Here is a 27,859-nt window from a genome sequence, read left to right on the forward strand (position 1 = left end):
CAGTCTCAAACGCGTGACGCTATCCAGAACAAAACTGAGATGGCTTTCCAGGAAAAAATAGCCTACAAAAGGAATGTTACTGTTGCTGCACAATGACTATTGCTTTGTTTCATCAGTTTCAAGAGCACTTGTCTTCTCTACTATGTTTTTTTCTTTTTTTACAAGAGCACCCAGTTTAAAATTTTTTTTTTTTTTATAGCTTTTTCACATGGCACTCTCTCTTTTGAGCTTCTGGAAGTTTCTGGAAGATGCAGTTTGTTACATCTACAAAAAAAAAAAAAAGTTTCAGCACTTAAATGCTTAATGTGAGTTACTGACTGGCTAGAGCAAGGGTGAATTATTCCAATCTTATCTGAAAAGGACCAATGTGGGTTCTTGTTTTAGTCCAGCACTACGGCACTTCAACTAATTAACTAATAATGGTCTTCAAGCAAGACCTTGGTAAGTAGAATCAGGAGCCGTAGTGCTGGGCTAAAACAAGTAACAAATACATGTACCCACATCGGCCATTTTTTCTCTATGACACCTCTGGGTTAGAGAGAGTCAACGCACCTTGTTTCCAAGGGCTAAATTGGCTGCGGATAGAAAAGGAACCACAAAAACCTGCAGAAGCTACGGCCCCTCCAGGACTCATTCACTTTCTATATAGACAGAAAACTGCACCTACAGACTGCAATGACATCACCCTCTCACAGTAATGACATCATCAGTCATCAAGAAACTTTACCCTGCTTAAATTTTTATGCTTCCAGTGGGTGTGCTCCTTGGCACTTGGCTATTCCTGAAAGATATTTTAACTTCAAAGTTGTAGTTTAGATCATTTTTTTGATTCAGAAAAATTCCTGGAATGTAAACTTAAAATATATAACACAGTAATTATTATTGCTGCAGGTCACAATGTTAATTTTTACCCTTTTAAAATAAACTATTTCAAACGGCATGCATGAACGTATCATTTATTTTGTGAAGCTCATTTAAGACTAAAAAATGTCACTGTCAAAATTATAGCATATAAAATGTCAAATTAAAAAAAGCTAAATGTTAATAAGCTGATATAGGCCTACATAAAAACATAAGCAATGTATCCTTTTGTTGTGTTTCAGTATGCAGAAATATGGCATATTCAGTGCTAGTATCAAAATAAACTGCTCTTCACTTTCATATAGGAAATTAAGGCAGTAATTAATGCACTACAATGTATATATTCACACATAGATCTAAGAATCTACCGAATTCAGACTTCTATAATCTTGATTTAATTAATAATTCACAATTATCTAGATTCAGGCGAACATTGTGAGCAAACATTATTTTGCAAAGTGCTTCATTATTTTGCAAAATGCTGCCATCCGTTCTCTGTAACTCTGTGGATTTCTTGAACGGCAAGATATTTTGACAATTCAAACGATTAAATTGCTCGGACAAATTGTGTAACGACAAACTGAAATCTGCAGTAGTTGGATATGAAAGCGCCGGAGGTACGCGGAAGAGGCTGTTTAACTCAGCGGAAGTCGTCTGGACGGGGTACCCACGCGGAGGTGATGGCTCGGTAGCGCTCCAGGCCGGCGGTGTCCCAGATCTGCGCCTTGATGGTGAGCGTGCCCAGCTGCACGGTGCGCGTGCTGAACTCAACCCCGATCGTCGTGCGGCTGTCGTGGTTGAACTCATTTTTTGTGAAGCGAGACAGCAGGTTGCTCTTTCCCACTCCGGACTCTCCAATTAGAACCACTGGACCGGAAGAAAGGGAGGGGTTAGTCACGTATCTTGAATCTTGATAGGCACAAACTAGGCGACATATCACATGTTAGATCCTTTTATTTGCAGGGTCAGAATCTGTCAATCATACTAGCTGTAAATGAAATACTTGCATGTGATATTTCATATGCAGTGCAGAGTTCACATGCAGTAAAAAAGTACAGAAAGTATCCTCTTGTTAGGTGGAGCTACCAAAAACTTGACATGTTTGAACAAATCAGAACACAGCTCTCCACAGAATAAATAGTACGATTGGTCAGAATCAGGAAGTCGCTGTTTACACAAGATGTCTCTGCCAAATTTGGAATTCATCATGAAACCTCACTTGCCCTCGCCCGGTATTGAAGTGCAACAAGCTTTCCTTTTTGCAGGCTTGGTGACATGATTAAGAAAAGTCCTGGAGTAAGATATATTACACCTTGACTAAAAGCTTTGACCATTGGCGTTGAGGTAAAATCTGTCACAGAACAGGAGCCCAAAATTTGATTCCAATCTCCACTGAGCTGCCCCCTCCACGAGGATCTCCCACATGCATGCTTCAGGTACGTTACGTCAAGGTCACTGTGAAGGTCAACCTTTCATAATGAAACCACAGCAACAGCCATTTTGTTGGAGGAGCAGTACAAAGTGAAAAAAGGGAAGCAGCTCAAACTACAGTCCGGCCATATTAAGCAAAAGCCAGTGATGAAATTGACCCTCTCGTTCACATAAGGCCAGCACGGGAACGATGACAGTTTCAAGAAAAATGCAGTCGGGGTAAAAAGAGGACACATATTTTAGGCCCGATCCTTCTAGTCTGGAACAGGACACTGCTGGCCTCATTTGCCTCTTTCTTAGGACAGCCCTTTTTTTCTTAAAAATCCTGTTAAGTGAGGTCTGACGTGGCACCACTCAATTAAAGTCGCATATACATGAAAACTACAGGGTGTGTCTCGGGTCTAGATGGACAAAAGAATGTAATGTTATCCTTCACAGGGGGCCTCTAATCCATGTGGACCGCGTGGCCTAATGGATAAGGCGTCTGACTTCGGATCAGAAGATTGAGGGTTCGAGTCCCTTCGTGGTCGGAATTTTATATGGTAGAGCACAGAGTGGTGAGGACACTAGACTTTATACCTGTTAAGGTGCAGACATAGTTTGGGCTCTGCTGGCGTTCCCCTGGGTGTGTGTTCATTCACGAAGCTCAGAGTTTGAAAGCTGATCTAGAATCAGGTTTCTCCTGTCCTTACCCGTAATGAGCTAAACACCGAAACCGATCCTAGATAAGCATTCCTTCTGTGAGACAATTCATGAGCACAATCTGAGTAAGCGCAAACACACAGCTGTGTCAATGTTTGACACATCAGTCACGTGACTCGCCCTGAATGGAGGCCTAATATGTGCTGAAGCACAGTATTACTGCAACGTGTGATGGTTACGCCAGCCTGCCCAGATTGCCGTCTCTCCAGCCTGCTGTCTCTGTACACAAAGGCATTGTGTGGGGACTGAGTGACTCGTTAGTGTGGGGTGTGTCTGTGGGGACTGAGTGACTCGTTAGTGTGGGGTGTGTCTGTGGGGACTGAGTGACTCGTTAGTGTGGGGTGTGTCTGTGGGGACTGAGTGACTCGTTAGTGTGGGGTGTGTCTGTGCGGACTGAGTGACTCGTTAGTGTGGGGTGTGTCTGTGGGGATTGAGTGACTCGTTAGTGTGGGGTGTGTCTGTGGGGACTGAGTGACTCGTTAGTGTGGGGTGTGTCTGTGCGGACTGAGTGACTCGTTAGTGTGGGGTGTGTCTGTGCGGACTGAGTGACTCTTTAGTGTGGGGTGTGTCTGTGGGGACTGAGTGATTCGTTAGTGTGGGGTGTGTCTGTGCGGACTGAGTGACTCGTTAGTGTGGGGTGTGTCTGTGGGGACTGAGAGACTCTTTAGTGTGGGGTGTGTCTGTGGGGACTGAGTGATTCGTTAGTGTGGGGTGTGTCTGTGGGTGCCGCGCCTGTTTCGACGTGCCGATTGGCTAGCCAGACAGGTTAGCATCAGTATGGCGCAGCCTGAGTCCAAGACCCACTTCACACCCTAGGGAAGGCGTCACTCACCGCCTCACTCAAGTCCTCTTTCAACAGGGCTTCTTTCAACAGGGCAGGGGTCAAAGACGCTGTGTTGGGTTCTGTGATTGGCTGAAAAGCAGCCGTGTTTGGCTCTGCGATTGGCTGAGAGGGAGCCATGTTGGGCTCTGTAATAGACTGAGAGGGAGTTGTGTCGGGCTCTGTGATTGGCTGAGAGAGAGTCATGTCGGGCTTTGTGATTGGCTGAGAGGGAGCCGTGTTGTGCTAGGTAATTGGCTGAGAGGGAGCCATGTTGGGCCCTGTAATAGGCTGAGAGGGAGCCACGTCGGGCTCTGTGATTGGCTGAGATGGAGCCGTGTTGGGCTCTGTGATTGGCTGAGATGGAGCCGTGTTGGGCTCTGTGATTGGTTTGAGGGAGCTGTGTCCTGTCCTTTCTAGATAAATGTACCAGTGCCTTATCCAGGGGCCCCAACTGCAGTTTTTCCTTTCCCTGTGAAGATCACTAACCTGACTGGTCCTTGTTGTGCTTCTTTCTCAATGCAAAGTGATGTCCACTAGTGGGGTTCATAATTATTTTTATTATAATTATTTAATTATTCTAGTTACTTCTTTATATATTCTTCTGTCCGTGTGGTCCACTAAGTCTTGGCTTGAATTCGGTCAGTTCTTATAACATCTACTAGGGGGAGCTGCTCCAGGAGAGTGGTCTGTCTTCACAAAATTATTCCAGAAGACGTTAATACACATACAGTATCTTTCTCTCTGCCTATCCCAGCTAAACACCGGCGAGGTTCAGGAATCACACAAAACCCAACACGGCTTATTCTGTTTTACACATGCAGCCAGATCAGCGCTTGTAAGAGCAGCTCAGTCTAACTTTCAACACACTGCCAGTCCAGTCAAGTCTCTACACAGGCAAAAATGGTGCGCTGCTAGAACGGTTTCCAAAAAACGCAAGTTGCATTAACACTTGCGCAAGCAGCTTATTCACAGCGAAAGAAAAAAAAAAAAGCTTCAGCTTACACCCTTCAGTATTCACAGTCATACACAAGATAGCTCACAGCAAGGGAAGTGTAGGGAGTGTAAACTAGGTGGGGTGGATCGTTTCCATGCCAACCTAGTGCTCACATGACCTGAAATGTTACTTGCAAAACAGTCTGCTGTTACACCTGCATGGATGTATCATAAGGTACATTGCCAAGCTAAATACACCCCCTCTACGAGCCACTCCCTCATTGTCCATCTTTCCATCTTCCACCCGTGGTCTGAAGACTCATCTTTTCAGACTATGCCTAACTATACTACATCTTTTCTAACTATCACCACTCTGCCGATCATTTCTATCACTTAAATTCCCCACTTTCATGCTATGCATGTGCCTCCATCTAGCACTTATTGTGTCTCGTATCATCGTCTTGATGCTGTAGCTTGTAATGCCTCCTAGTTTGACTTAGCATAGGTTAGGTCATAGTAATGTGTTCCTGAATAACTGTTCCAAAATGAGTGATGTACCTTACCAGACCTGTGTTTTGTAGTTGTTCCAATGACCTTTGGTATGCACTTATTGTACGTCACATTGGTTAAAGCGTCTGCCAAATAAATGTAACGTGATGTATTGTAAGTACACGTGGCCAAAAAAAGATTAGCACAGTTATGTTAAAAAAAGCTATTGAAATCACTGCTATTGAATTAGTAGTTCTGAATGACAATGTAAATATCTACGTTGTAGTAGCTGGGCTGTGCTGGTTGTTCCTCAGTCTGCCCAAATGTTATGTGTTTTTGAAGGTGGTGTTGCTTGCCAACAAACCCCAGTTGTGAAAGACAAAGGCAGGACCTCTTAACATATTTTTTTTTCCATCCAGCATTTGCTCTGCCAATTAGTAACAGTTGCAAAACTAAACCTACAATTATTTCCACATACTTGAGAAGTCGTCTGGATGGTTCAGGTTAGCAAGGGAACTATCTTTAAAACATTAGACAGGAGATCAAAAAGGGCAACTCTGTCCACCCATTGTTTCTTGCCGTGTTGTAACTACAAACATCCAAAGATTTGCAAACCTGCCAACTGAAAAGGATAGTCAAATGCGTGATTGAGTAAAAATGTCATTTTCCCAGCAGAAAAAAAATTATTTACATTTTTTTGACACAATACAAGTGTCTTGGATGACAAAAAATATGTTGCAGTGAACATATTTTCAAAAATATGCTTTATTAAATTTGTATTGAATGCCCCTTTTAGTGTAGGTTTCAGCACAGTAGGATGTATGGTTCTTGAGCTTAAGACCAGAGGCTCACGTCCCCTTACAGGGGCCAAAAAGGAATTGCTGGGTCTTAGGAGGAGACCTCTGCGCCTCCGTCGTCATCTTGACAGAAAACAGCATTTCAAACAAAATGGAGGTGCGACGCTCGAGCGTGTCACCGCGCCCGGATCGAACGCCCCCCCTCCTCTTCAGAACGCGAAGCCGCGCGGAGGGTGCGTCCCGCCGGAGTGTGTCGACTGTAAACACCCCTCTACGGCCTGTTTTTCATTAACTTGCCCCCGCTTCAGGCGCCTCACCCAAAACACAGAACTGCCCGGCCCGGGACGCCGCCCCCCCCCCCCCCCCCCCACCCCCAGCTGGTTCAGATTTAACAGAGAAGAATGACACCTGGGCAGGGAAGCAGTTTCTGTGTGTTATTATTGTAAGTTATTGTCCACCAGGTTCTAGCTTGAGTTTATGTTACATGGAGGGGAGGGGGAGGGGGCGGGGGGGATGATTGTTTGAAAGAACTTTCTTAGATTTCCCTGCCACGGTGTGTTATGAAGACAGACTGGTTGCCATGGCGAATGCAATCACTTCATTTACTTTTTATACGTGAATTGGAATTTTTTTTCTTTTTTTCGTTTTGTTTTGTTATCGTTCTTCGACCAACTTTTTAAAAAACCTCAGCACAGTCACACTTTACACCAGGCGAGAGAGCCGGAGAAAGAGAGGAGGGCCGAATTATATTTCTTTCTTCCATCTGCCGTTTGGGTGGCCCTTCCTCGGGGCCCGTGAGCTCTGCCTCTCTGCGGCGGTGGCGGCCGACATTCCGGAGCGTTCCGGGGAGGGAGATTGCGCAAGCAGGCCCAAAACCAAGGGCTCGGTAACGTCTGACACGGGCCCGAGGGCGTGAGACAGCTTCGGGCACACAGAGAGAGAGAGAGAGAGAGAGAGAGAGACGCTCTAAACGTGTCACTCCCCGGTCCTGAATGACGTTTCGGCCGCCGTTTCCCCCCCGGGCGTGTTCCGCGGGGACGCTGCGGTTCTCCAGCGATAGAAATCGCCACGGCGCCCACCCGCGCGGCCCGCCCGTCCCACGCGCGCGCGTCAGAGAGCGACGTGCCTCAGCCCGCCGCCCGTCGAATCGCACGCGCGTCACGGGGCGGCGCGCCAGCTACGCGTCTCGGCCCCAGCGCTGTCAGGAGCCAAAATGGAGGCGATGTGGGCGGGGCAGAGACTGAGGGGCGGGGCCCCAGGCCTCTCATTCACACCGCGCAACCTCGGAGGAGCACGTCCTGTTTCTGCCGGCGTCAGGTGTCTGAATTCACCTGGGAGGAGGAGGAAGTGAGGCGGTCGGCCCGTCTGGCACAGGCTGCCTGCTTATCGCCAGGCGCCGTCTCTCCCGGCTCGAGTTCCCGCCGCGGAATGCTAACAGATACCCGCCAGACCCCGGAGCTGCCGCAAGGCTTTACAGCACGGTCACGAGGACCGGCAGCGCTGAATTTACACACACACACACACACACGCAGACCTGCACACATACATACACACACTCACACACACACACGCACACACACACACACACACACATATACATACACACACACACACGCACACACACACACACACACACGCACGCACGCACGCACACACACGGGCACACACACATACACACACACACACACACACACTCACACACATACACACACACACATATACATACACACACACGCACACACACACACACGCACGCACGCACGCACACACACGTGCACACACACATACACACACACACACACTCACACACATACACACACACACATATACATACACACACACGTGCACACACACACACACACACACACGTGCACACATACATACACACACACACACACACACTCACACGCAGACCTGCACACATACATACACACACTCACACACACAAGCACACACGTGCACGCATGCGTACATGCACACACATATGTACACACATGTGCACACACACACACACACAAGCACACACACACACGTGTGCACACACATACACACCCACACACACGAGTACATGCACCATTTCTTTGTAATGTCTTCATGGTGTGTTTCCAGTGAGCAGTTTCATTCATTTTTGCCAGCAATCAAAGCTTTGCGCGTTGATCAACTTAAAAGTGAAAGCGCTTACAATAGTCTGATATGTAAAATATTGCAAAAACTATTTCCTCTTCAGAGGTAATTATTTTGCTTAGAGGAAGAAGTTGGAACGACTGATTTTCCTCTCTTGATCATTTGCTCTTTTGTAAACAAAGTTGTACAAAGTAATGGTACTACCTGTTAATTCTGCTGGTCTGCTGGTAATTAAAGCTGGTCAACTCTGTGGTATATATACCGTCTTGGAAGCCCAAGATGCTTCATTTTAAAGTTAGTGCATCTTTCTAGAGATCATTTCCTATAAATAGACAGCTATGTAAACAACTATTCTATGGTCAAGACATGCTTATGTTCCCGATGCCTTTATTATCTCTAAATAATGGCCATAAAGCTGAAGTATAAAGAAGCTTTAGGTCCTGTTTAGGATAACTGCAGGTTATGACCCATCAACTTAAGGATAATAAGGGTACTCGTATTTCTCAGGAGAACCAGCGAGCCAGAGACCCATTACAATGTATGGGTTTGCTTATGGCAATAGTTATGATGCATTATAAAGTGTAGACGGCAGTGTAGTATGTAGGCTGCAGTGTAGTATAATGGCTAAGGAGTTGGTATTGTAACCTAAAGGTCGCAGGTTCGATTCCCAGGGAGGACACTGCCGTTGTACCCTTGAGCAAGGCACTTAACCTGCATTGCTCCAGTATATATCCAGCTGTATAACTGGATACAATGTAAGTCGCTCTGCTAAATGCCTGCAAAAAGCTTCATGAATGCTGCATAGTGCCCATTTCCAGTGAAGCCTCGCCATACTTCATTTCTCAGTTCCACTTCTGCATACACGCAAAAAAAAAAATCTGAACTCATTGTGGCTGAACTGCCCAAAAAAAAACCCCCCAGGGTCTGGGGTTTGAGGCAAAGGCAGCCGGGCGTGCCCTAGAGGATTGTGGGTCCTGTAAAAGCCCACCAACACCCCACCCCCCCCTGCTGCACACTGACACTTCCCCTGCAGCCCGCTCAGGTATTTACCCCAGGCCCTCGTCCGAAACGGCACTCACCTTTGAAGACAAAGTTGTACGCCTCGTCCGACCCCATGCCGCCCAGCCCATTCAGGTGTGCCCCCTGGGCACCGTTCCGTTCGCCTGCCCGGCTTCCTCCTCCAGGGGGATCGTCGCGTTTTTTTTTTTTTCTTTTTTACGGCTCGTGCCCTACGCCGACGCCACAGCTTCCCAAAGCTCCACACTGACTGCTGGGGAGCCGGTGGGAGTTTGAAACAGGAACAAGACTGGCACTGTTTATCTCTCTCTCTCTCTCTCTCTCTCCCTCTCCCTCTCTCACGCTCTCCCTCTCTCTCCCTCTCCCTCTCTCTCTTTTGCAAGCAGTCAGCTTGCTTGTTTGAACAAGGAACTGGGCCTGTCGTTTCGCTGTGCAGCTTGGCTAACAGGCCTTTTAGGGGGAGGGAGGGAGCCAGGGAGAGAGGAGGGCAGGTGGAACAGGTAAAACAGCCACAGGTACAGTCATCCCACGAAGGCCCCTCCCCCTCCCCCTCCCTCCTCCGGATGGGCCTCACAGGAGCCAATCGCATGTTTCGCACCTCTCCGCCGAACCCCCGCCCACTTCTCGCGGAGAGCCAATCACTGCCCGCCCCTTTCCACGTCTCCCTGTAACCACCTGAACACTTTCTGTTCTGCCACCCCCCCGCCCCCCACCCCCCACCCAACCCTGGTGGCTCTTTTAACGCGAAACCGTCTCCACGGAGACATAACCAGTCTGGCCTCCTCCCCGTAGCTGCCGATTGTCCCCGGCGGCACTCATTAACCCGGCGAGGAGTGGCCGTCAGCGTTTCCACGGCGACGTTGGACTTTGTAACAGGAAGCCAGCGGCGCCTCCCAGGTCGAGCTCGAGTAAATATTGCCTTAGAGGCTCGGTCTTTAAGGGCGAAATGGATCACGAGTCCCAGGAGCCGCTACACGGTTGAGAACACATTTACCCACTGCAGCTACGCTGCCCCTGTTAAGCTACTTCACTGATGGATTTAAGCTACTTTACTTTATGGCTTTTTGTAGAAGAGTCATTTATACACTCGCTACTATAAAAAAATAAGGCTGTGCAAATTCTCCAACTTTAAATTTCACTCCTGTGGATATTTAAAGAGGGTTACTAGGTAGAAATGTTTAAAATAATTGAATATAAAAATGCATCTATTGTAATTATGTCCCATATCCAGGTTCTAAATTGTATTCATAGTACACCATGTTTGTGTGTTGTCTATATGAAAAATATTTTTTAAATAACATATATATTATAGGAGGTAGTTTTAAACTGTACCCATTACGTCCTCGACATTATTAAGTGCGTGTATCTGCAAGTCTGGGCCTTTTGGCAATTCCTGAGTCACCTAGAAGTAAAGAAGGAAATACTCTCGTCTCTTACTCTATAAATACATATAAGTGTGTGGTCATTGTAGTTTTTCTGTGGGAAAAACTACAAACACAGCCGTCTAGGTGTAGGGTATACCCCACCAACCAGACAATTTGGCAGCCATTTTGTACATTCTGGATGACAACATCTGCTAAATGAATGCAATGCAATACAACACACAAAATGTATTTTTGATGCAAATTATGCTGTGCTCTCCACACCTCAGAATGGCTGTATTTAAAGCTGAAAGGCGGCCAGTCTGTAGTCTGTAACGTTACTTACTTGGGCCCATCACTCCTTATGAAAATGATTACAAGAATTATAATTTCCTTTATTGACTGTTGACATTCCATTTCATTCAGTTTAAACAAAGGCAACAGACCTCACCTTGAGACGTTCTCTCTCTCTTTGAATTGCTGATGTGGAGGGCTGCAACTGTGCTGCATGTCAGCCTACCTGTGCTGATTGGGTCACATGAAAAACTGACACTCACAGGCGACGAGAGGGGAACAGGGAGTAGTTGGAAACCATTCCGTCTTTTTCCGTTCCGTTCGCTGCACTAAAACAAGGTTGCGTTGCGTACTGGCTGCAGAATCTGGATTCTCCAGGGAGGCCTATCTCTCTTTCCCCTGCCGTTTTACTTCATCAGCGTATTGTTTTTGGAACGTGTTTTTATCTTCAAAATTCTCAGTGTTCCAGAACGTTCTTTTCAGTTACCAAGTGACTGTTACATCAGCATTAGAATGTTCAGTTAAGAACATTCCAGTCACATACTCGTGATCTCACACCTTAAAGGGTCAATTCATCATGGAAGAGGAATCCTTGCTTCTGTACCCCCGATTATGAATAAATGAACGACAGCATTTACACAGCACTTTTCTGAACACTCAAAGTGCTTTACAGTGATGAGTGGGAACTCACCTCACCCATCACCAATGTGTAGCACCCACCTGGGTGATGCGTGGCAGCCATTTTGCGCCAGAACGCTCACAACACATTAGCCAAGATGGAGAGGGAGAGAACGTTTATTTTTTTTAGCCAATTAAATCCGGGGATGATAAGGTGGCAAGCCGGGTTGGGAATTTAGCCAGGTCCCCGTGGGAACCCCCAACTCTTTGCGACAAGTGTCACGGGGTCTTTAGTGACCACGGCGAGGTTACCCGGGGCGATGGCACTGGGGTGCAACGGCAGCTGCGCATCATTGAGAGCTCACCGCACGCGCTGATGTCTGCGGGTGCCCCCTACCCACCTCCGCTATACAAATGTCATTTATCACCACTGCGTCCACACACCAATTATTAACATCTGAATTTGCATAAATCCAATGGATCGTGTCGTAAAATAACTGGAAACTGCATTAGTTGATGTCACATTTACTTCATTGCCCACCTGTGTTGCGGTGACCACTAGGACAGGTCATCTAGCAGAGTGCTTGAGGATAAAAAAACTTTATTGCGAGTTATAAGTAATGCCACCTGCTGGACACCAATATTAAACACATGAAATTAAATCTTTCCAGGGAGTATCCCAAATACCACAGAATGTGCGGAACAGGAAGAGAAGGCCGACCTACCGCCATTCGAACCTCAGACTCATTTTTCCCCTGTATTGACAACACGCAGACAGGCAGCATCTCTGCACTAATAAACATGCACACCTGACAATCTAGTAACCCAGGCAACAGTAATTGTTCTTGTGTGTGTTTCCGCTCTGTGATTTAATCCACTTTTTTTTTTTAAAAACGGGAACGCAAGATAAAACCAGCAGAGAAGAGAAGGAAGGAGCAAAAAGTGTGTGGCCAGCATCTTGACCAACCCTTGTTTATTTTTATTTTATTTTATTTTTTTAGTACAGTACTGTTAAACGTTAGTTTCAACATGTTCAATCAGGTGATGGACCGGAGCTCTCCATTTGACAAAATAAGCAAAGCTTTAGAGCCGTTACCAAGGTTACCACAACTACGAGGCTGAGATTTCAAGAGCAACCTAGATATTTTTTCTTTTATTTTCGTTCTTTTCTTGTACAGTATGGTGCCACCATACGGAAAAAAAAAAACGTAAAGCTGTTATTTTTTTCTTATTGTTTTTTTTTTTTGGAAGGAGATTAAAATGAGATACACAACAGGTCATTTTCTAGGCACTATAAGCACCTCAAAAATAAAAATACATAAGTGATCAGATTAAAATGAAAGAAAGAAATCTGTCTTCAACCACCTCTGACTCCAGCTTTAAAACCAGTTTATTGATGTTTGTCACATTCCCCCAAATCCCACCCTATCCCGAAAAAACCCTCCTCTTCAGCAGGATCCTCATGTTCTGATTAAGCCGATTTGAAATTGCGTCAAGTGCCTGATTCTGATTCCTGCTTCAGGTAACCAATCACGTCCCGAGTAGGTGGAGTGGGGGGGGGGGGGTTGGGGGGGGTCGTGGGAGGAGTCACCATAGCTCAGGGGGTGGGGCGCACGAGGGGGGCCGGGGGGGGTGGAGGGTCCAATGGTCTCATCGGCATTATATTTGGAATGACAACAGAATTTAAACTGTGGGCGAGGGGGGGGGGGGGGCGGGGTTATCATACTGCAGTCAGAGAGCAGGAAAGACCTATTAAGAGGGGGAGGGGGGAGAGATAGGGGAGGGTAGGGGGCAGGGGGGGACAGGAGAGGGGAGGTTGAGCACACAGAGCAAACCTTCTAGAGCACTTGCAATAAATAGTGAAGTCAAGCAGGCGTGAACTCAGGACTACAAAGAGAGAGCGAGCGAGTGAGAAACAGAGAGAGAGAGAGAGAGAGAGAGAAAGGTGATGAGCAGAAGTGAGACCTTTTTCTGTGACTGTCCTAAAAATCTAAACTGTGTTTTTTGCCTGTTATTTTTTTTTTGTGTTTTTATATTTTTCTGCCCCAGCAGGCTCTATGGTTCATGTCAGGAGCCCCCCCATTGGGTAATAAAGCAGCTTAAGTGACAGGTCGTCTTGGGGGGGGGGGGGGGGGTGGGAACAAACCTCATTTTCTTGATTCGTGGGGAGGCATTTGTATGTTTTTCAGCCATCGAGGGGTGGGGGGGGGGGGGGGGGCGGTGGTGGGTGGGTTTTTGGCAGTGGAATCATTTTACAGTGGCACGGCTGCCTTTTTGGACACCCTTCCCCTGCCCACCAAAAAAGAAAAAGAAAATATAAAATAAAAAATAAAAAAATAATAAAAGGGAGCACACAAGGCCAGATCACATGGTGGGCAGGGCAGAAGACTGACCAATCATCGGTCAGGAAGGACTCTGAGTGAATAAAGGGGCTGGTTTGGGGATTGGGCCGTGGTCTGGGACAGGGGGCGTGGCTTTGAGGGGAGAAGGGGGGGGGGGGGGTGCGGGACCCCACAGAAGATCCTTCCCCTACAGGACCAAACGCCAAGCGGAGGTGTAGCCGCATATTTTGTGATCTTCGGGTCGTTTTTTTTGGGGGAAAAAAAATCATGGTTTTTTTGTCTTTGATACATTTGTCTATGGTGTCTCCCCCCCCAACCCCCCCACCCACCCCCCGCCTCTCCCAAAACCACCCAAACTCCTCCCCTGACCCCGCCGCCGCCCCCCCTGCCCCCGCCCCCCCCCGGGGGCGCGCGGCTTAAGAGGGCTGGGAGCCCAGCAGTCTCTCGATGGCGGCGTTGATGTCGCCCCCCGTGGCGATGAGGGCCTGCAGGTTGGCCTCGCGGTTGATGAAGCCCATGGCGCTCAGCTGCTCCAGCTGCTGCTGGAACCGCACCTCCGGGGTCTGGGTCTGCGGCGGGCGGGCGGGAGGCGGGAGGAGACACAACGGTTACGATGGACGGACGCTTTCACGTTAAACTTAGCAACATATCTCAATGCCTTATCTTAGAACGTGACAATGAACTGTATGTTTGCCCACAGGAGTGTTGCATACAAGTATTTTGGTTCAATACAAATCAGCTTATTCCACGTTTTGTTTGTATTACTCCAGTACTGTGGCAACCAACCCTGTTCCAGCAGATCTACCATCCTGTAGATCTTCACTCCAATCCGAACAAAGCATACACCTCATTCAACAGCTAGAACAGGGCTGTCCAACCCTGTTGCTGCAGGTCTACCATCTTGTAGGTCTTCACTCCAGCCCTAACAAAGCACACCTCATTCAACAGCTACAGATCTAGTTGAGCTGCTAATTAGTAGAACCAGGTGTGTCAAACTAGGGTTGAAAAGAAAACCTACAAGATGGTAGAACCCCCAGGAACAGGGCTGGTTACCACTGCTCCAGTGCTACCGCTACCATTTGTAAGGCTCCCCTAAGGATGGGCCCAGGTGTTAACAAGGGGCTCAGGGAATTTTTGGGACGTACCGAAGCTCCGCCTCCAGCGAACATCTGTAGCATCTGCTGCATGAGCTGCTGCTGGGCGGGGCTTGTCCCGGAGGCGGGGGCGGGGGCGGGGGCGGGGCCTCCAGTGCCAGCGGGCGTAGGGGCTTCTGGGGCCACGCCCACTCCTGTGGGCAGGGGGGCTGTGGGGATTCCGCCAGGCGCCAGGCTGCAGGAAGAAGTTTTTTATTTTTTTATTATTATTTTTTAAACGTTTTATTTTTTACCTTTTTGTTTTTCTATTTGTTTTTCTCTATCTTCCAGGACCCTGCATAAACTGGTCCAGCCTACACAATTACACAGCAAAAAACATCCATTAGCCCTCCTTCACAAAACCTCTAAAACTATTCTTACTTTTGTTCTTAAAAATGTTCCTACGAAAGCTCTATATGGGGTTCATGACACGTGCAGGGTCAGTTATGGTTGGGGGGGGGGGCGTGGCCTCATGGAATGAGCGACGCCCAGCGGCTCACCTGGGCATGAGCCCCGGGGCCTCGGTCTGTAGCGTCTGGAGCCCCTGCTGGATCTGCAGCAGCGCCTGCATGGCCCGCGGGTTCGTCATCACCGACAGCGCCTCCGGGTTCTGCATCTGGAACACACAGCCGGCCACCAAACGGTCAGACGCCAAACTGTGCCCACCGAACTGTGCCCACTAAACTGTGCCCACCAAACTGTGCCCACCAAACTGTGCCCACCAAACTGTGCCCACCAAACTGTGCCCACCAAACTGTGCCCACCAAACTGACAGTAGCAGGGCTGGGGTGTGACTGGTTGGGGGAGTCTGAAGGTAGCAGGGCTGGGGTGTGACTGGAGGGGGGGGGGGCCTGACGGTAGCAGGACTGGGGTGTGACTGGCGGGGGGGGGGCCTGATGGTAGCAGGGCTGGGGTGTGACTGGTGGGGGGGGGGGGGGGCCTGACAGTAGCAGGACTGGGGTGTGACTGGTGGGGGAGTCTGAAGGTAGCAGGGCTGGGGTGTGACTGGTGGGGGGGGGGGGGGCTGACGGTAGCAGGGCTGGGGTGTGACTGGCGGCCTGACGGTAGCAGGGCTGGGGTGTGACTGGCGGGATGGGGCCTGACGGTAGCAGGGCTGGGGTGTGACTGGCGGCCTGACGGTAGCAGGGCTGGGGTGTGACTGGCGGGATGGGGCCTGACGGTAGCAGGGCTGGGGTGTGACTGGCGGCCTGACGGTAGCAGGGCTGGGGTGTGACTGGCGGGGGGCCTGACGGTAGCAGGGCTGGGGTGTGACTGGCGGGATGGGGCCTGACGGTAGCAGGGCTGTGGTGTGACTGGCGAGGGGCCTGACGGTAGCAGGGCTGGGGTGTGACTGGCGGGATGGGGCCTGACGGTAGCAGGGCTGGGGTGTGACTGGCGGGATGGGGCCTGACGGTAGCAGGGCTGGGGTGTGACTGGCGGGATGGGGCCTGACGGTAGCAGGGCTGGGGTGTGACTGGCGGAATGGGGCCTGACGGTAGCAGGGCTGGGGTGTGACTGGTGGGGGGGGGGGGGCCTGACAGTAGCAGGGCTGGGGTGTGACTGGCGGGATGGGGCCTGATGGTAGCAGGGCTGGGGTGTGACTGGCGGGATGGGGCCTGATGGTAGCAGGGCTGGGGTGTGACTGGCGGCCTGACAGTAGCAGGGCTGGGGTGTGACTGGCGGCCTGACGGTAGCAGGGCTGTGGGCCTCTTACCTGCTGCAGAAAGACGGGCAGCTGCAGCCGGAACTGCTCCTGCAGCTGGGGGTTCCCAGCAAACAGGGGGTTATTCATCATAACCTGGGGAGACAGTTACCATCATCATCATCATCACTGTCGTCACTAGCACCCCCACCACTACAACTTCTACTTCCAAGCCCACCCCCCCCCCCCCCCCCCACACACACACACACACACACACACACACACACACAAGAAGAAAAAAAACATTCTGAGTGAACAGTAGATGCCTTTAACGCTTCTCTGGTTCCCACCGTGACATCACTTCCTCTTTTCTATCCTGTTCCTGCTCGGCAAGCAGCCCACACACAGGGTGTCCAGCTGATTGGACACATCTTGCGCAGACAGCAACGCGTGTGAACGTGGGTCATTTCGCAAAAGGGTCAACACCCACCCCACAAAACCCGAATGGCGCAAAGACACCAAACGCAGGACGTGTCCTTTTTGCGTTCTTCTTACGACACGCAGTCAAGATAGCATCCCCATTAGGTTAACTGCATATGACTGAATACTCTACGGAACGGAGACGGACCGGAACGGAAGTGAATTCAACTGAACGGGACGGAACAGAATGACGTCACGGGAGGCGGGGGCTGCGCAGACCTGCGAGGCGATGTCCGGGTTCTGCGCCAGCGACTGCATCATGTTGCGCATGTAGGGCGCGGACAGCATGTTCTGCATCAGCTGCGGGTTCTCCGAGATCTGCTGCAGGAGGGACTGCATCCCGGGACTGCTGAACATGCCTGCGGGCGGGGGGGGGGGGGGGGGGGGAGACAGTGAGAGAGGAAGAATGAGGGACAGAGAGAGAGAGAGCAGAGGGAGGATAAGGGGAGAGAGAGGAGCGGTGAGAGAGAGCGGGGGAGAGGGAGCGAGAGGAGGGAGAGGGAGAGGGAGAAAGGAGGAAGAGAGAGAGCGAGAGAGGAGAGAGGAGGAGGAGAGAGGTGTGAGGAGGAGGGAGAGGGAGAGAGGAGAGGGGGAGGGATAGAGAGTGAGAGAGAGACAGGAGGAAGAGAGAGGTGTGGAGGAGGAGGGAGAGAGGAGGAGGGGTAGGGAGGGAGGGAGAGAGAGAGAGAGGAGGAGGAGAGAGGTGTGAGGAGGAGGGAGAGGGAGAGGGATAGAGAGTGAGAGAGAGACAGGAGGAAGACAGAGGTGTGGAGGAGGAGGGAGAGAGGAGGAGGGGTAGGGAGGGAGAGAGAGAGAGAGAGAGAGGAGAGAGGGGGGGGAGAGAGAGAGGTGTGAGGCTGAAAATATCCCAGAAAAGCTAAACCAATGCTTCCTCCCAGTGTCAAACTCTCAACCGCAGTCCCTTATAGAAGAATACCGGTTTCCAAGGGCTTTGCAAGGGCAAAATCTGTATGGACACAAGTCTTTTCCAAATGACCAACAAACAAGGATGTGCACAGGGCTTGGAATGCCTGAAAGGAAGCCATTTTAGCAGTCTGCACCACAACACCTGCAGCAACAGGACTATTAATACCGAAGTGCTCAATGAGCTGAGAGGACTTGGGTGAGTTTGTCTGGCGCCCCCCACCCCCCCACGACCTTCAACCCCCCCCCCCCCCCCCCACCCCCCCCACCCCCCCCCGAGAGCGAATCCGGGGGGCGTTACCGTTGCCCAGGCCGGCGGCGTTGATGCCCAGCGGGTTGGAGACGCTGGGCGTGGTCCCGCTCTGGCCGGAGGTGGTGGTGGTGGTGGAGGCGCCCGTCCCGCCCCCCCCCTCCGAGGCGGCGCCCGTGCCGGGGGTGCCCCAGGGGTTGGGCAGGGGCTCCCGGTTCTCCGTCCTGGAGGGCTGCACGCCAGAGCCGTCAGAGTTCCCGCCCAGCGCGGAGAAGGGGTTGTTACCAAACTGCAGTGAAAGGGGGGGGGGGGGGGGAGAGACGCATGGGATGGGGCAAACGGGGGTTTTAAACGGCAGTATATAGAGTATCACAGTTTGTAGTGCTAAAATTCGGAAGTTTGCATTTTTTTTTTCCCCCATGGGTTCCCTCGGCTGATTTCCAATGCTTTTTCCTCATTAGAATTTCGTTTCCTGCCGAAAATAAGGTCTGTGGTTAGCGCAAGTTGCTATATTGAAACTACTACGGCTGTCGCATGCAGGCCGGCTAGTATGGAAATGCGACCATTGCTATGGTTTTAATATAGCAACTTCTTAGCAACTTTTTTAAAGCACATGGGACAGCTTCGAAATTCACGGTTGAGACAACAATGGGTGTAATTCATCTCGTAGAACAAAACGTGGAACTCTCTTAGGCGTTGACCACAGACCTTACTTTTTGGCAGAAAATGAAATTCCTATGGGGAAAAAAAGCATTGGAAATCTGACCCAAGGCGAAAGAAACGTCCCGGTTGGCCTACAAAAAGACTTCGTCGCTGTAACACTCGATTTAAGGGTAAGGTTCACCTCCTCCTTGCCGCCATTTTGGGGAGCGCGCGGACTGACCTGCTCGCGGGCGGCGCTGAACATGGGCTCCTGGATGTCCGTGTACATCCTCCGCAGGGCGTTGTAGCCCCCCGGGATGCTCTCCAGGTTGCTAAGCGCCCGGTCCTGGTTACGCATCATCTCCTGCATCATGGCGGGGTTCCTCGCCAGCTCCATGGTCTGGGGCGGGAGGGGCAGAAATGGGCGTGGTCAAACCGCTGCGCGTGCTCTGGGAATGGCCGCTGAACCTCGCGGGGCGGCGAACGCGCGGTCGGAATTTCGCGCACCTGACGGACGGGACAAGGCGGTTCCGCTCCCGTCCCAGCTGACACAAAACGTTCGCGCAACGTTACTGGAACGCTCCGTCAATGTTATAACACTGCCAGTGCTTGGTGGCAACATTGCGAGAACGCTTTGTGTTAGCTGGAATACTGTATCTCCAGCTCATGGAGCTCAGAGCAGCATCTGTTACCGGCGCTTCACCAAGCCCATAACTGCTAATGCGCACCATATCCAGTGAATCACATGACCTGGTGTCATCCAATCAGAAAGACATGGATAACATGAGTGCGGTTCATTAAGTCAGTCTCGCCAATTTCCTCCCTGGTTCCACGTCCACACAGGTTTGGCCGGCCGGTTTGGCTACCAGCACCTCAGTTTGGCTCGCCTCCTGTACTCACGTCTCTCCTGAGATCAGGACAAATGTACACCCCTACCCTGGCCTGGCCTGCTTTCTAAGCTCTGGACAGATTTTGTTAGCCCCTCCCCCTGTGACCTCACTAGTCTCATGAGCTCAGACAGCGTTCTAGCCCCTCCTCCTCTGACCTCACCTGTCTCATGAGCTCAGGGTTATTGAGCATGTGCGAGATTTCGGGGTTCCTCTCCATCAGCTGCTGCATCTGGGGGTTGGCCACGATCATCTGGCGCATCAGGTCCGGGTTGGACATCATGTTCTGGACCAGAGGGTTCTCCATGATCTGGGACAGCATTTCCGGGTTGGACATCAGCTGCCGCTGCATCTGCTGCTGCAGCTCCATGAAGTTGGCCGAGCCCATGCCCAGGCCCGCCAGGCTGGAGAGGTCACCGAAGCCCGCTGGGGAGACGCAAAGTCATCACCCGTTAGACTACACTACCCAAAGGCCATCACCCATTAGACAACATTACCCAAAGGCCATCACCTGTTAGACTACACTACCCAAAGGCCATCACCCATTAGACAACATTACCCAAAGGCCATCACCTGTTAGACTACACTACCCAAAGGCCGTCACCCGTTAGACTACATTACCCAAAGGCCATCACCTGTTAGACTACACTACCCAAAGGCCATCACCCATTAGACAACATTACCCAAAGGCCATCACCCGTTAGACTACACTACCCAAAGGCCGTCACCCGTTAGACTACACTACCCAAAGGCCGTCACCTGTTAGACTACACTACCCAAAGGCCATCACCTGTTAGACTACACTACCCAAAGGCCATCACCCATTAGACAACATTACCCAAAGGCCATCACCCGTTAGACTACACTACTCAAAGGTCGTCACCCGTTAGACTACACTACCCAAAGGCCATCACCATTAAACTACATTACCCAAAAGGCATCACCTGTTAGACTATATTACCCAAAGGACAGCACCCGTTAGACTACATTACCCAAAGGTGATCACCCATCAGACTACATAACTCAAAGGCCATCACCCGTCAGACAACATAACTCAAAGGCCATCACCCGTTAGACAACATTGCCCAGAGGCCATCACCCGTTAAACATTGCCTAAAGGTCATCACATGCACAAACACACACATTCGCATGGACACACTCACACGGACACCCATGAACACACGAACACACTCGCACATGGTTGCGAAGAGAAGCAACTGTTAGGAATGCAACATGAGTCTCTGGCCTGACAGCCACCCAGCAGCCTTTCCACTACAGGAAAACAACACGCATTTACGCTCACACTCGCATAAACGCACACACACCTACTTCCTCCAAATCCATCCGTCCGCACCCCCCACCCCCGCAAACTGTCACAATCAAGCGCGGAACGAAGAACTACGAACACATTTCGACATTCTCTGAATCGGAGCCAGTGAACATTTAACACTGAATTAACATTAAATTAACATTTAACATCTCCCAGGACCGTCCTCGACAGCCACTGCTCTCAAACGGTCTGTGCTGCGCTACGCCGTGTTCCGCGGTAAAAAGGGAGGATCCGAGACGGGGCCCCACGACCTGGTCTCGAACCCGGACCGTGCCGGTGCCGGCTGCGGCAGGCAGCTCCGCACGGCAACGCTCCATTGGCTCTCGTGTCACCCCAGGAAGGGGAGGGCTTCAGTCCAGACAGAATACGAGTATATGACTGCACACCGGCGACCCCTGCTGGCCAACAGGGCACTTGCGAGACTGCCTGCACATGAAGCACTACGTGACCCGAATGCGGCTGAGTATGCCAAACTGGACTAAAAAAGGGGTACGTGAAACACGTTAAAAAAAAAATTTTATATATTTTTTTTTTCAATATTTTTTTTTATTTTAAAGAAGCTTGTTTGGCCTTCTTGCTCATGCTGCTGTGACCAGAGTCACTCTGATCATGGATCTCATTTCCTAAGCTGGCAAATAGGTAGATAATGAGGGAGAATACGTAAGCCCATTCCTACAAGGCAGCAAAAAAACGCAGTCTAATTCTCTCACCTGCTAAGGAGGAACAACAACTAGAGTTTTGAAGCGTTCACCTCGGGAATCTAGACTATTCTTTCACTGCATAAGCCGCAAAGAATTCTGTTTTATCCCCTTTTACATTCCTGGATACAGCTTGTAACAGGCTTCTGGTAACTCAGTCGTATGTGCTGCTGAAACAGTCACCTATTTGGCGAGTTAATACAACAACAATCTTGGCAGCCATTTCCGAAGATAAAGACTCAAAGACTTAACAGGCTGGATCACAAATCTGAATCCCTGAGTCAATCTGTAGACCCTGCGTATTTCACAGAGACCAGGGTTTAGCAAATGAACCCACAACCTTACACTGGAAGCTGGCTTAATGCAATCAATCCAGTTGAATACGGTTTCTCTCAGCCAATGTGAAAGTCCCTTTAAGAGTCGATGACCTCATCAGCAGTCATGGGCACCCCAGACCGGGATTTATTTCTTCCCTCTGAAATGGCGGGTGGTCGGCGGCAGTTACTCACTCAGTAGGTTGGCTGGCTGTGTGGGGGCCCCTGTGGACCCGCTGCTGTTGGGCCCGGCGGGGGAGGAGGCGACGGCCGGGCTGGGGCTGGCAGGGCTGGCGGTGCTGCTGCTGCTGACCTGGGGGCCGCCCGAGCTGGACGAGGCGGAAGCCTGCGAGCCGGCGCCATCTGCTGCTCTGGAGGAACACAGGGGAAAAGAAAAAAAAAAAAAAACATCCGTCAGTTGCAGGATTCTCGCATTAATTAAAAGATGGAGAGGCAGCGACAGTCTGTTTCATATACGAAATATCAATATAAAAAAATATACAAAATACATAAATTCCAGAGTAAAGGGTCGGAGACTGTAGAACAAAACATTTGAAAACAAACATCAACGTTTGGAAAAACTCTTGAAGGTTATAAAAATATTTAAACTTTCCTACTACAGCCTCTTTATAAAGAATGACTTTACATGCCCTTTTAAACATTACAGCTGTGACCAGGAACCAAAGGAGGCCACAGATTTCTTTCTAATCCATTTTCATCCTGACTGCGTATTCTGCTACTGCTTAATCGCGAAGTCAGGAGAGGGCAGAGACGGAGGGGGTAGAGAAGGGGACAGTCCTGCTGAACGAACCCTCCCTCCATGGCTGCCAAAATGGCCGACCGTGCAGCCGCTGTTATATGGAGCAGTGCTGGCACAGTTCAATTCCGCCCAACTTTATTCATATAGCACTTCTTACTGTCCAAAAGACGTTTTACAGTGGAAATACAAAACAAAATAAAACAAAAACAGGCCCGAACCCCTAAAAAGTGAGAAACTGAGATTAATAATAAATAGATTAAATACAGTTTTTAATGAAAAAGTAAATAAATCTCTCTTTTTTTTTTTATATCAAAAACTCCCAAAGAAAGAAAAACAATCAAATTGTGGTGAGAAAAAACTCCCCGTTGGGAAGGAGGAACCCGGCATTAAAGAGAGAGCCCATCCTCCAGGGGCACAGGTCAGGCTTCCGTACCAGCCTGTCGGGCGCACCGTTTTTAAAAAGGCTTCCAGAGGCGCAAATCGCCCCCTAAAAAGTGGCCGGCCCCCTTTCCCCGGACCCGATCCGAACCGCGCCCTTACTTGTGTGCGGTCTTGATGACCAGGTGGACCGTCAGGCCGTCCTTGATGCCGTGCTGGCTGAGCGTGTCCCCGTCCTTCAGGATCTTCCCGGCGAAGATCAGCACCAGCTGATCCTGCTTGGCCTTGAACCTCCTGGAGATCTCCTCCTTGAACTGCGCGGGATGGCGTGGGGGGAAGGAAAAAGGGTCACGGTTTGCCCCCCCGCAAGCTTTCGGACAGTCACGAACAGAGCAGGATACACACCAAGACCAAACAGTGGGTGCTGTTTAAATTATTGAATGTTGAACCGCTGGCAACAAAAACAATTAGCATAAAGACATATTCACACTGCTGTACAGAAATCTTTCCCTCACACCCTGCTTAGCTTCACAGCCAACAGGCCATTTCACTACAACTCACAGAATCCCCCTCTGTGGCATGCGTATTCAGGTCTAGGTAGCAACTGTGCCCAACCCACTAAATTTTAGATAACCCGGAAGGCTCGGCCTCGTTCTCTGAACACTCCAAACTAGCCTCGTAGCCAGGTGAAACACAAACAAGACCGGCGAAACTGCAAACGTTTCCGCAACGCAGACGACAACGCAGGAGGCCGACGCAGGAGGTTAAACCAGCCCCCAGCCGCGCCCCCCCATCCTCCCCCCGCCCCCCCCCCCCCCGCCCGCCCGCCCCCCAGGCAGGGCCATCCAGTCTCCAGGGCTGAGCGCTGCCCCTCCCACCCCCCAGAGCCCAGGTGATTCAGGGGGAACTCGGCTTAATAAGGAAGGCAGCGTCCCTGGAGCACGACGGGGCGGCTTTCGAAAACACAGCTGAGGATGATGACAGCGAAGCCCGGGGGGGGAGGGGGGCGAAGACCCGCCCATATTCACACGATTCCACGAAGCAGAGTTAGCTGGAAGGCTGCGCGGAGTAAATACCCGGAACCCTCCAAAATCTGGAACAAGCTTCTTACTCGGCGCAGTTATCCAGCTAACTCAGTTATCCTGCTTTGTGAAATACCCCCCAGGGTTACGGAGTTAGCTGGATAGCTGAGCCCAGGAAAACCCAGAACCCTCCCAAATCTGGAACATGGGCTGAAGTAAGAAGAGCTGCTGTGGGTTTTAGTCAGCAGTTATCCAGCTAACTCGGGAATCCTAATAATCAGCAAACGTACACCTCACCTATGTTTGGGATCCAAAATAATGTAACCAGAAGAACTAACGGTACACTGCCTGCCAATCAAACAAGACCCGTATATCACCAACTTTTTATGATGTCGATGCTGGAAGACGCGTACAATGCACACAATGAGACGGACCCTAATGTCAAGCACAAGAACATTTCAGCAAAACCATCAGAGAAGCTGTGATTTAGCAGACAGCTGTAGACGCTAGCTACACACGGCAATGCATTTTGCTTCCTGTTGAAAGAAAGTGTACGTTGCGCTTTTGAATTGATGCACAAAGCATTTGGCTTACTGGAGTGGAAACACTAGAAAAACGCTGAGAAATACTGTTCAAAATATGTATATATATCATTCAATGCTCTATATGTAGCAAGCCAGCGAATGAAAAGTGAAATACTGGCCAAACACCAAAATAAAGGTTTGTGAAACTTATGATCAGTGCAGATTCATTCTGAAATCTGAAAATAGCTCGCCAGCTGTTTTTCCAACTGAAATTAGGCGATCCCATTAGGCAAAATGACCAGGAAATAGCTCATTAAAACAGACCAGGCCAAAGCCCCTTTATGGGGATGTCATGCCAATTAACAACACATGCCTGTGGTATTTTGCTTGATATCACATCTTCTGTAGCCTTATACATCTGGGATACATTCTTACAGATATGGAAATATTCCTCATGCTGTGCAGCGCTGATTCACCCAGACGTTGAGTTAATGCTTCCTTACGCCAACATACAGTGATAAACACACATCAGCTACAACAAGTACTGCTGGCAAAATTACAAATGTGCCCGACTGAATCTCGGGCACATGTTCACTTTTCAAACGGATTAATCTTAAATGCTGGCGTAAAAAAGGTCGCCCAGGGTCGTGTCCATTATGCGCACCTGGAAACTTCCAATAGGCCAGTTCATTCTGGGCTGGATTTCGCCTAGGTGTGTAGAAAAATCAACGAATGCCTTGAGAAAACTCTGGAAAGCTCGTGCTGTGTGAACAGGGTCTTTGTATCGTGTAGGGTCTCGTTTATTTTTGTGTACACGTGCGTGCGCGTAAGTGATACAGCCACCTTCCCCAGACAGGGGAGCGATTTGGTTAAATCTATCCTAAGATTTCATGGCAACAATGTTATTTTTTCAATAAACGCCTCAAATATTTATCGATATATGGAAAGTGATCTGCTCTATGGTGGCAAAACGCATTACTTCTGAAGTGATCACGAGAAAAGTGCATTTTCTCTTCAGAAATCAGCCGCCAATAAAACAGTACGCGTCATTGGTTGGCTACTTAATTCATTGACGAACTAGTTAAGGTGTTATCTATGATATACCACACTGGAGCGGATCGACAACCCCTCCTGCCGCATAACCGGATATCTACAAATGATGGCCTCAGCTAAGGACATCTCTGAATCATCCACTTAAGAGCAAACTGTCACTTATTCAGGTTCTCCAATTAGAGTGATTGCACTTGAACAGGGACCTGAATACACATTTAACCACAGTGGCAATACAGACAACGCACTGGACTACATCATGACCTTACCTCACGTTAGTCAGCTAACCATGTACCCGGAAAACAACTACCGGAAAACATACAAGTCAAAAAGGTTAAGTCAAGTCCAAAACCCCAGGCTGAGACTACGCTGTTAATAAATACAAATAAAATGACAAAACCGAGCTTAACCCAACTAAAGCGGATTGTCAACAGTTACTTTCTAGGATGAAACCTGCAGCCGGAGTCTGAGTTCCGCAAAACAAAGCTAACGTAGCTTGATAGCTAGCTGGGGGTGTTTGGCGTACAAACCCGGCTTATTAAACAAGGCAGCGGCGTCAGCCACCAGACAAAGTCCCGCTGGGGACACAAGAAAAGACGCAGTTGAGGTTAATGACCGGATTTAAAAAAAAGATTTGTCCGCGAGCTTCGCTGGAATGTCGAAAGTGACGAAATGCTTTTGGCGCATTCAGGCCTAAACGTTGCTTTAGTCAGCTAACCTTGTCCCAACAGCGGCTCTTCCAGAACATTCAAGATGTTCCCGTTGTGCCAGAAAATAAGATTGCTGCATCGAAAGACGCTTCCAGAAACGGGCATTTTTCAAAGTGTGTCGGTCAACCAGATCGTCACCAAACGGCATTTTAGAAAACGGAAGTGAAAGTTAAAATCAGCTGCAAGTTAATTGGTATAACATCACTAGCTAGCTGTCCACTGATAGATGGTGGCTAGCTAACTAGGCTAACCAAGCTAGCTACATCGATCGCACATGACTTGGAGTGTGATCCAGTCGGCTTTCAATTTCACAGACTGGGGGGTTAGAATAGTGATAGCAAATGCGGAAATGTGTTTAGTTCTACGTGTCCATCCTCTTACCTTACGTTTTATCATTTTAACTATTTTACAGCTGGGGTTAAATCCACACAACTGATCTTTAGTCGTTTGCGATTAGCGTAGACTAGCTAACTGCTAACTGGCGAGCCAGCCATGGGTTCACACGGCCAGGTTGGGCAGGGATCACGATCAGAAGATACGCATGCAGCGGATTTAATCGGTGTCGCAACAAAACTGACCTGTGTGACTGAGGCATCCTCCGAGATGGCAATTTCCTCCTTATCCTTCGGGGTTTTGACTGTGACTTTGATTATTGTCCCCTCCGAAGCGGTATTTTTATTATTGTTGTTATTCACAGGGTCTACGCCGCCGTTGTCCGCCATCTTTACTCCTCCTATATTCACTGAGTCACTGACAAGAAAACCAAAGTGGGCAAGAGCTAATAATATTCCCCGCGCTAGCTAACCCCTCAAATTCACAATATACATTTAAGAATGGGGGTCTCTAGTGGCGTGGTGGTGTTGCTGCATCCAAGATGTCATAAAGCGTTGTTTCACTAGCTATGGCGGGCCAGAACGCACTTAGAAGCTGACTTCTTCTAACATCGTACACTCAAAATAACAATATCACTCCACCTTTGTCCTATACTGAAATTTTCCACAAAACTTGTTTACCTTCCATTTTCCTGATTAACTGCTGGGTACAGTTTGGCACTGTCTCAAGCAATGGTCTTAATCTAAATTGCATTTTTATGAAAGAAACATTATCTCTAGCTGTATAAAATTATGAAAAGGAAATTCAACCAACGGTTCTTCAGTTTCAGTGTCATCTCTCTGAATAATGTCATTATTATTAATACTACGAATGTGTTAAGCTTGGAGAGAAATGTTTTATTTTGGGGGGAGCTTTCTGTCTTTTTGCCAAACGTACGTGAAACTGGCCGGAAACTTTTGTACGACTCAAGATTATGAGTATCTCTTTGAA

General features: G+C 49.4%; 2 protein-coding genes and 1 non-coding gene across 3 annotated transcripts in view; 1 reads left to right on the forward strand and 2 right to left on the reverse strand.

Annotated features, from left to right (window-relative positions):
* Positions 1-9,674, reverse strand: part of LOC118232850 (ras-related protein Rab-25-like) — a 13,529-nt gene extending 3,855 nt beyond the window's left edge. Inside the window, exons 1-2 of the mRNA XM_035428021.1 lie at positions 9,240-9,674; positions 1,533-1,728 (exon numbers count right to left, since the gene is read on the reverse strand). Coding sequence (XP_035283912.1) covers positions 1,533-1,728; positions 9,240-9,276 — 233 coding nt within the window. The 5' untranslated portion in view covers positions 9,277-9,674. The remainder of the gene's footprint in view (positions 1-1,532; positions 1,729-9,239) is intronic.
* On the forward strand, positions 2,750-2,822 carry trnar-ucg. Its single transcript has one exon. It is a non-coding gene; the product is annotated as a tRNA-Arg (tRNA).
* Positions 9,675-14,161: 4,487 nt separating the features above from the next.
* ubqln4 (ubiquilin 4) lies at positions 14,162-27,258 on the reverse strand. The gene is made up of 11 exons (XM_035428483.1): positions 27,115-27,258; positions 23,393-23,544; positions 22,288-22,463; positions 19,914-20,176; positions 19,105-19,263; positions 18,273-18,510; positions 17,267-17,406; positions 16,640-16,723; positions 15,426-15,541; positions 14,938-15,121; positions 14,162-14,361 (listed from the first exon to the last, which is right to left on the reverse strand). The coding sequence occupies exons 1-11, from the start codon at positions 27,256-27,258 to the stop codon at positions 14,209-14,211; spliced, it is 1,809 nt and encodes a 602-aa protein (XP_035284374.1). The 3' UTR covers positions 14,162-14,208.
* Positions 27,259-27,859: the final 601 nt, after the last annotated feature.

The sequence above is a fragment of the Anguilla anguilla genome, chromosome 8, assembly GCF_013347855.1.
Source record: "Anguilla anguilla isolate fAngAng1 chromosome 8, fAngAng1.pri, whole genome shotgun sequence".
Lineage (NCBI taxonomy): Eukaryota > Metazoa > Chordata > Actinopteri > Anguilliformes > Anguillidae > Anguilla > Anguilla anguilla.